The following is a 9,293-nucleotide window of genomic DNA, read 5'->3' on the forward strand; positions in this document are numbered from 1 at the left end:
CCTTTAATATTCAGCGTGCTATACCAGTGAGCTACTGCCAGTATAGCCATATGTCCCCCCTCTAATACACATCATGTAGTGCCCCTTCCTGGGTGCATGTCACAACATACAAACACCCCATTATGTCATGCCAGTTCAGTAAACAATCTATGCTACTGCAGTCCCCACATATAACCCAGGACAGCCTCCCCCCCAGTGTATTCCATTTCAGGGCAGCTCCCCCTGGTCCTAGTATATAGTATCCCAGGACAACAGCCCCCACCCCACCGAGTGTATAACCTCCTAGCGCAGCCCGTCCCCCCGGATGCATCATCCCAGAGCTGCGGCCACCCCAATATACACGACCCAGAGGCCCCCCCCAGCTCAACAAGGTCCCCCCGTGTAACCACACCAGGCCAACTCCACCCGTGTTTAGCCGCTCCCCCCACCCCAAGGCAACCCCTGCCCCAGCGTACCCGCAGCGGCGCTAAGCACCACCCCTGGGGCGGCCCTTCGGGGGGGCAGGCCGAGGCCCCCGCTCTAGGCCCAGCCCCTGAAGGGGCGGCCCGGCCCGACGCAGGCCGAGGGGCAGGGCTTCCGCGGGCTGCTCTCGCTCGGCGCCGCCATGCCCAAGGTGGTGTCCCGGTCCGTGGTCTGCTCCGACACCCGGGACCGCGAGGAGTACGATGATGGCGAGAAGCCGCTGCACGTTTACTACTGTCTGTGCGGCCAGATGGTGCTGGTGCTGGGTGAGCCGGGCAGGCCGCCCGCCGCGGAGCGGCTGGGCCCGGGACCCGTGGGGAGGGGGCGGCTGGGGCCTGGGGTCAGGGCCCCCCGGGCCGCGGGACCCACGGGGGAGGGGGCGGCTAGCCTGGTGGCAGGGCGGCCCGGGCCGGACCCGGGGGAGGGGCGGCTGGGCCCTGGGGCAGGGCCCGGCCTGGCGACCGGGGGAGGGGGCGGCTGGGGCCGGGGGCAGGGCCGGCCCGGACGGCCGACGGGGGAGGGGCGGCTGGGCGCTGGGGCGGGCCCGGGCACGGTGACCGGGGGGGAGGGCGGCTGGGCCCTGGGGGCCAGGGCCCGGGACGAGGAGGCGGCTGGGCCCTGGGGCAGGGACCGGGACCCGTGGGGAGGGGTAGCTGGGCCCTGGGGACAGGGAAATCTTGCAGAAATCTAACAGAGTGGATCAATGCTTTTGTGTGGCTGTTTTTCAGTGTGTGTAGGAGGTGGGAGAAGGAGATAAAGAGGTGTTTAAAGCAAATGTGTAATGAAGAAAGTTACTAGGTGTTCACCCAAAAGAAAAAAAAGGAGGCCCTTCAAAGTTTGCGTCTTCATCTCAGATGAACACTCTTGACAATCAGAACTCCCTCAGTTAGCAATGGATCTGAATCTGCATTCTATAACAGCTTCTCTCCTCACTTCTGCAGACTGTCAGCTGGAGAAACTGCCCATGAGGCCTAGAGACAGAGCTCGGGTGATTGATGCAGCCAAACATGCCCATAAATTCTGTAACACAGAGGAGGAGGAAAATGTTTATCTCAGAAGGTAGGAAACCTTCTCTTCCTCCTTTGGCTTCCTTGACAGTTGCTGTGATACTGTCACTCTTTGTGCTCCAAATTTTTGGATGAAAATAACTCCTAAAATTGGTAACCTGAGTACTGCTTAATCTAAAGTCGTTAACACTGTCATCAGCTCATTTGCTGGTATTAAAGAGACATGGTCAAATAGTTTAGGTCCCCCTTTGGGCTACGTCAATCATATGACAGAATGCCATATGAATGCTAATTCTCTTTCCTGTTTACCAGAGGAAAAATTACTATTGATGGTAAATTAAATTTGAAAAACCAAATCTGGCCCTTATTTCATAACCACAACAAAAGCAGACATGAAGCAAAACTATTTAATCTGAAGTGAGCAGTTACCAAGAAGCTTGTACTGCCAGCACCCCTGCTGTTGCATTTCTGATAAAAGGAGGTTATTGAGTGCCTATTGTAAATCACTTTTATAAACACATTGGCCACTACAATACAGAGTTGACAGGTTAAAGTGCAGCCTATTTGGGGATGGGGACCTTGTGCTTTGTTTTCCTTTTCTCCTGGATTTCAGGTAAATTACAGCACTCCGGCTTTCTAGTCTTGCTGTGACTTTTAACTCTGTTTGGGAATATTAATATTAAAAATCTCATACGCATTTACATGGCCCTTTACAACATACCATAGACTGAGACGCATTCTCTGACCCAAAGAATGTACAGTCTGAGACAGACGACTAGAGGCTTGTCTGTCTGGACAGTTAGGTTGTGTGTGAATCTATCCACAGTAGTCAGATGTTTGCAGATTGTCCATGTGGACCCTGCTGCCATGCACTGAAAGTTCTGTAGTGTGCTTGACTCTACTCTCCTTTCAGAATGGGACAGCAGGGTCCACAGAGTCAATTTGTGCACAGCAGGCTAGTAGGGGGTAGATTTAGACCCCAGTTTGCTGTGAATTAAGTGTTTATATAGACAAGCCCTAAGACAAAACAGACCAACAGCTCAAGTAAGGAAGGATGTTAAGATTTCATTAGGGATAAAGTCAAGATAGCAAGACTTCCTTGAAGAAAAAGGAGTTTAAAAGAAAAGATGTCTTTGCCCTGGGCCTACCACTGCTCCACTACAGTCTGTTGCTGTGATGTGTCTTCCTGCCTTCCCTCCTCCTCCAGCGATTCTAGTTTTATGCCCCATTCGTGATCTCTTTTCCTCATGTCTCTTTTAGTTGGTGTCCAGAATCAGACTACGTATTACCCCTTTATGGACACCTAATGAACTGTAGATCTGTTAGGTATACACAACACCCAAGACACTATCTCATTGCTCATTTGGAATTATTTCTGTTTACTCTTAGGTGTTTCTAATGCACTCTCCTCCTTAGTATCTAGACAGCAGTAGCTGATGCCTTTCCATTTTTCTGTAAATTCTCTCTTTCTCCCCCAGACCTGAAGGTATTGAGCGGCAGTACAGGAAGAAGTGTGGGAAGTAAGTGTCAGCAGAGCAAATCATTTCAGCATAAGAAATGCTTGTTTTTTGCTTTTCATCGTGTGTCACTCCTCCTTAGAAATAACATTTCTTCTTGTAAGAGTAGCTCCTGAAGACAGGAGATTTTTGACTGGTGTGATGTGATGGGGGTATTAACATTTTGTAATCCTGATCCTGGTCAAGTAGCTGGGGCCAGAATATAAAGACCAGCCTTTTACCAGCACTCCCATTTGTCACAATTTGATTGCACTTTTCATTTTTGTTGCATTTCTCAATTTGGCAGCTCAGGAAAGCAGGGAGAGAGTTGGGTACATATCACATAATGGGAAGACAGACAAGACAGGATTATAAAATAGGCTTTTGAGACAATCTGTGGCTCTTCACCTGTTGACGTTCTAATGTTTCGTCTATGATCTGTCTCCTCCTTTGATGATCGGTTACCTGAAAAGAAGTTCCAGCCTGTACAAAAAGGCTAATTAGCTACATGGTCACTGGACTAGTTTATGGTACAGGCTGTTTTTAAAGCCTGTTTGGTAAATAAAGTACAACCAAGGCCTCTGAGCATGAGACTGAGATCTGCACTATTTCAGCAGCAGATGTGTTGTTGTTTCCAGGTGTGGACTTCTGCTCTTCTACCAGCACCAACAGAAGAATGCCCCAGTTACTTTCATTGTCGATGGAGCTGTGGTCAAGTTTGGCCAAGGCTTTGGGAAAACAAATATATATACTCAGAAACAGGAGCCTCCCAAAAAGGTAAATAGGCTTAGATGAGTTACAAAGCTATCTTTGCCTTTCGAAAGGGTGTGGATAGACAAAATGACTTAATGAGTCTGGTTGTCTCTGCTAGAATACCTGGCCCCTGTGCCATGTCATTCGAATGATCCCTTCTAGTTTACCTGAAATAGTGGTGTTGACTGCATTCAACTTCTTCCAAGGAAGACTAACATGAAGTTTTTGAAACCGGAGGACAGAGTAATAAGGGTGGGAAGGGATCCCAACACCTGTTAGATCTTTGGCCTAAGCAACCTGGAAGATCAATTTGAAAGCATCTCAGACTTGTCACCTGAATATTATCTTCTCTCCAATTCTTGGTGTTGAGTACATTAATTCCAAGACCTGGCACTTCTTGGTACCAGCAAACCCATGTGGTTAATCTTACTGTGCCTCCCATAAAAGGCAATACTTAACAGTATGGATTTACAGAAAACCCTTCACAGCTATGGAGTAGCGAAAAGTTATTGGTAACACTAATGTGCACTGAACTAAAGTAAAATCTCTTGTTCATTTCCTAGGTGATGATGACCAAACGGACAAAAGACATGGGCAAGTTCAGTTCAGTCACGGTCTCCACCATTGATGAAGAGGAGGAAGAGATTGAAGCAGTGAGTTTTCTTTGCCCTGCTAATGCCAGCAAGATACCAAGTTACACAGGGGTTTTGTTGGGACACCAAATCTAACCTCTCCAGAAGTTTCTTGTCTGAATGGCAACACTTTCGATTTAATTCCATTTTAGCCTTTCAGTCTGATCCATACATAAGGGAAGTCCATTATTCATCAAATAGAAGATTTGAATTTCCCCATGGAAATTCAGTCGGACAGAATGCTCAGTTATCCATCTAAGTATTTATGTTGTGCTCTTCACCATAGTATCTGGCTACCTGAACATTTCTCTGGCTAATAAGATTCATGCCACAACCATGGATCACCCTACTAGTACTAGTGAGATGGGTATCTTCTAGGACAAACTAACAAATAATGCTAGTGAGTTACTATGCAGTAGACATCCTCTCTGCCTCTCTATTCTAGGAGGGCTCCTTAACTTACTTTTCCTTCTGTGCAGCAATTTGAGGGGAATTGTGACCTCATTCCTGCTTCTCCTTCCTTGTAATTCTCAATTTATTTTTCATTCTGCGATGTTCTTGGTTGAAATAAATGGATGCTCTCAAGTCAGGTGTATTCAGCTTGGTTAAGACTGCATATATAAGCAGGTATTTAATATATTTAACATGCAAGTGACAGTCTCCTCGTATGGTAATATTAATAGTCTTCCATTTGGTAACACAACTCCTTTAGCTGTTTTGATCTCCCCTGAACTGCCTCTGCCATGATGTTAATGAAGAGACCTGGTCCAGAGTACACATTACATATCAACCTTCCTTGATTGCATTTTGCGTGTACCAGCCAGAACATCATGGTGATGACTAAAACTGGCCAATGACTTGTGGCCCTGATTCTTTACTTCCTGTTCTAAGCTGTTGTTACCATGCACTTTAAACACCAGGCATGCTGCACCCTAGAGGTGACTGCATTTCAGTGGCAGGAGAAATTATCACTTTATAGTTTGCCTGCCAGTCTGAAACATTTTGAAATCTTTTGGGAGGACAGAATGCTGTATAGAGATATAGCAGCACAATGGAGATCTTTTCACAGGTGCAGGCCCCACACTAAAGATGGGTAGTGCTCACATTGTCTCTAACTTTATAGTCAGCTGGAAGTTGATCCTGCCCATGTCTCTTATGAGCTCAGTGAGGCAGTGCAGTTCTGGCCCACAGTATAACACAGTGACACTATATTTTTTCAGCGAGAGATTGCAGATTCCTATGCGCAGAATGCTAAAGTGATTGAAAAGCAGCTGGAACGCAAAGGCATGAGCAAAAGGAGGCTGCAGGAACTGGTAAGTAAGTCTGTTTTCTTTTCAGTGTATTGTTGCCACAACTGTATCTTTGCGGGATGTCCAATTCCCTGGGGTCTGGTGGCAGCATATCTTAATACCCTACAGTGGGTTTACAGAGTTCACATGCAGCTTTGGGGATGGGCGGTTGTTAAGCTTAGCAGTCCAAATTATTTATGCTTTGTATTTCTAACTTGCATTGAAAAAAATATTAAAGAATATAAAGAAAATCCACACAATTATTGTAGGTTTTCCCCCAGTGGTGTAAGCTCCTGTTGTTAGACATCTCCTCAGAGGACGGGTAGGAGAGGTAAAATATGGTGAAAACTTTACAGAAATTTTCTCTAGTCCTCTAAAATTAAAGATTATAGAAAAGTATATATATAGACCTACTCAAAAAGGGTAGTTTATAAGACACTGGTGCAATCAGGGCAGCCTCTGTAGCCAGTTAGCCCATGAATGGTCAGATCAGAGCTGGGGGAAATTTACCCCAGAACTTGAGCAACAGAATGTGCCTTACATTGTGGCCTCAAGCCTGCCACGCTCAGGCTTTAGCATAGGCTACAACAGGGAGTAAGTTACAGAAAGGAGGGCCTGCCAGTGCAGTAGGTCTGCTGCTGGTCCTGTAAAGGTCAACTTAGAAACCAACAGTAAGAACATGCTTGGTGATCTTAATATGGCGACAGGCTCATAGAAATTGGAGATGCGAAAGATTTACTAGATTGTCTTGCTCACCTTCCTGCCAGTGCAGGATATAAAGTGTGAAATGGCCTCTTATGTAACTAGTACCAGACCATTTGGGGCTTCAAAGACTGTAATCCACCTTCTGATTTGCACCCAGAAGCAAAGAGGGTAGTAAATGAAGAGACTTGAAGAGTTTTGTTCTTCACTTAGATGACAGGTTGCTGCATGCTGCATTAGTAATGCTCAGATCAGAAGATCATATCTCAGAGTGCTGGAGAGAAAGTTACTCATGATGTTGTTGTTGTATAGTGTTTTCATTCTGTCCCAATTTTTCTAAACAGGCTGAGCTCGAAGCCAAGAAAGCCAAGATGAAAGGAACCCTGATAGATAATCAGTTCAAATAAGAGGAATCCACATCAGATGTGGTCAGGCAGCTGAATATTTGGAGAGGGGGGAAGACCAACAGCAATTCCTGAGACTCCTGCAGAGAATTCAGGGAACCCTGTAGACCTTAAGTACAACTTTTAAGAGCTATGCATCGAAACCAGCTTGGAAGGTGACACTATCTCTGCTACAGACTGTACTTTGATCTCATGTATTTTAATACGCTGAAGGACTTCAAAGACTCTTTTTAAATTACACTTCTGTGCACACTTGAGTGGTTTGCCTGACTTTTTGGGGTAATATCTGTTCCGGAGGAAACCCTTCTGCCAGGTGTGTGCCTGGGATTAAGACACTGGTACAAAAGATCAGTGTGTTATTTTCAGATGTACATAAAATTCCAGTAAATACCTTAGATGTGTAGGTAAAGCAATAATCTATGTACAGCAAATAAATCCTTATAAAGTAAGTTGTCCATGTTCTTATTTAAAAAACAATTCTTCAAATCATGCAGTATATACAAAGGGAATTCTCACCCTAGCACAAACTGGAATGGTAATAATCTACGCAAATCTTCAACATGTTTACTTAACTGAAAATCTTCACTGAATAAACTTGAAACAAAGTCCCATGATGCAACACTATTGGTAAGCAGTGCATCTTTATAAACTCCCAGCTGAATGCTTTTAAGATCATAGGAATTTTCTGGGTTCCCAGCACTTTTGAAAACTAGCCCATTTGGGTGCCTGACTAAAGGTACTTAAAGAGTCCTTACTTTTGAAGATCGGAAAACAGTGGTGGTCAAAAAGTTTTTTTTAAATCCAATTGTAACAACAAAGCCCATGGTACAGGTGGGGCAGGGTGAAGTCTAAACCTACCTTAAATGACTGAAAACAAAAATTGGATCTACACCACCACCAATGCCTTCTTTAAACTAAGGAATGCAAATATAAATATCCTGGGACTAATAAATGAAATCCATTGACTACCAATTTAACTTGAATAACTTCTGTCTCTAAAACGTAAGCCATCTCTTGCCTAAAATGTCATCATTACTTAGACTTATAATGAAGAATAAATGGATAGGAAGGAAAGTTAGAATGTAATTACTATTAAATATGCACTGAAAAGACAATAAGTATTCATATATATTCAAGAGTTTCAGGCTAGAAGGAACCCCTGGATTATCTAGTCTAACCACCTGTATACCACAGGCCACCAAAGCCACAGGCCACACGCACTAAAGCCAACTACTGGAATTAGACCCAGGTATCAAAGTTCACAGGAGACTAAACTATTATGCACCACAGGGAGAGAATAGGAGGAACCAAGGTGCACCAATGCCAAAGCCCCTGCAATGTCAGGGAATTGATTAGGTGAGAGAGACCCACAAAAATCCTGGCAAGTGACCTCCACCCATATGCTGTGAGGAAGATGAAAACTCTCCAAGGTCATTGCCAGTCGGACCTGGAGGAAGAATTACCACCTGACCTCAAATAGGGAGATCTGTTAGACCCTGAGCATTTGGACAAGCACCAGAGAATGCTCAGTGCTGCCTCAGAGCCCTGGCCACCCAATCCAACGTGCCATCTCCAGCCATGGCCCCCTCTGATGTGAAGAGGAAGGAGACCAACAAAAACCCCTCTGCTGGTTAGAAATCTTCTAATTTTCAGCCTGAATTTGTTCATGGCCAGATTTGTGCCAACATTGTCCTATAGTTTAAATAACTCTTCACCCTCCCTCTTGTTTATCCTCAATGTAGTTATAGAAAGCAATCATATCCCCTCTGTCTTCTTTCTGCTAGACTAAACAAGCCAAGCACTTCCCATCTCCTCTCATTAGCTAGGCCCTCCATTCCCCCTGCCATCCCAGTAGCTCCTCTCTTCCCCTGTTCCTGTTTGAATTCATCTGGCAGAACATGAGTGAGTAGAATTGTACACACTATCCCAGATGAGGTCTTACCAGTGCCTTGAACAATGGTGTTAATACTTCTCCATCATTCTGGAAATGCTTTGCCTGATACATCCAAGGATTGTGTTTGCTTTTTCCCACAGCTGTACCACATTGGGACTCAGCCAGCTTGTGAAACCCCTAACTTGTAGCAGAAATTTGTATTAGCCCCAGTGGCATGCACCAGGTGGGGGCAAGTAGGGGTCTTCCCCCTCATAATCTGCAGGGGCACAGAACTCTGGCCAGTGGCTGCAGAGGGGAAATTGAGCTCCTCTGGCCCCAGCAGCAGGAACTGACAGCTCCTCTGGTCCTGGGGCTGCAGCCAGGGCACAGAACATGCCTCTCCAAAAGGACTCACATTTTCATTCCTGTGCACATCGCTGATCTGAAGCCTGTTTCAGAGGCTTATTAGTTAGAAAACAGCAGGGTTGTGTGTAATAGATGGAGAGGGCAACAGAAGTAGTGACTGGGTGGAGCTGTACTAAAGGACATTGGTTTTACAAAAGAGTCAGAGAACTTGTCTGATTGTGGTACCACAGTCCAACCAGCAGAGGGCCTCACTGGATAGAGACAGTAAAACTGAAAGAAGGGTGTCCTAGACTAGTGACGCTCAACCAG

At 45.6% G+C, this 9,293-nt stretch overlaps 1 protein-coding gene across 1 annotated transcript; it reads left to right on the forward strand.

The window, feature by feature from the left end:
• Positions 1 to 555: 555 nt before the first annotated feature.
• On the forward strand, positions 556 to 7,194 carry STEEP1 (STING1 ER exit protein 1). Its single transcript, XM_032767047.2, has 7 exons — positions 556 to 728; positions 1,404 to 1,521; positions 2,948 to 2,989; positions 3,604 to 3,742; positions 4,282 to 4,371; positions 5,571 to 5,663; positions 6,686 to 7,194. Exons 1-7 carry the CDS (start codon positions 605 to 607, stop codon positions 6,746 to 6,748), a joined length of 669 nt encoding a protein of 222 aa, XP_032622938.1. The 5' UTR covers positions 556 to 604; the 3' UTR covers positions 6,749 to 7,194.
• The last annotated feature ends 2,099 nt before the right edge of the window (positions 7,195 to 9,293 follow it).

This window comes from Chelonoidis abingdonii, chromosome 8 (genome assembly GCF_003597395.2).
Source record: "Chelonoidis abingdonii isolate Lonesome George chromosome 8, CheloAbing_2.0, whole genome shotgun sequence".
Classification (NCBI taxonomy): Eukaryota; Metazoa; Chordata; order Testudines; family Testudinidae; genus Chelonoidis; species Chelonoidis abingdonii.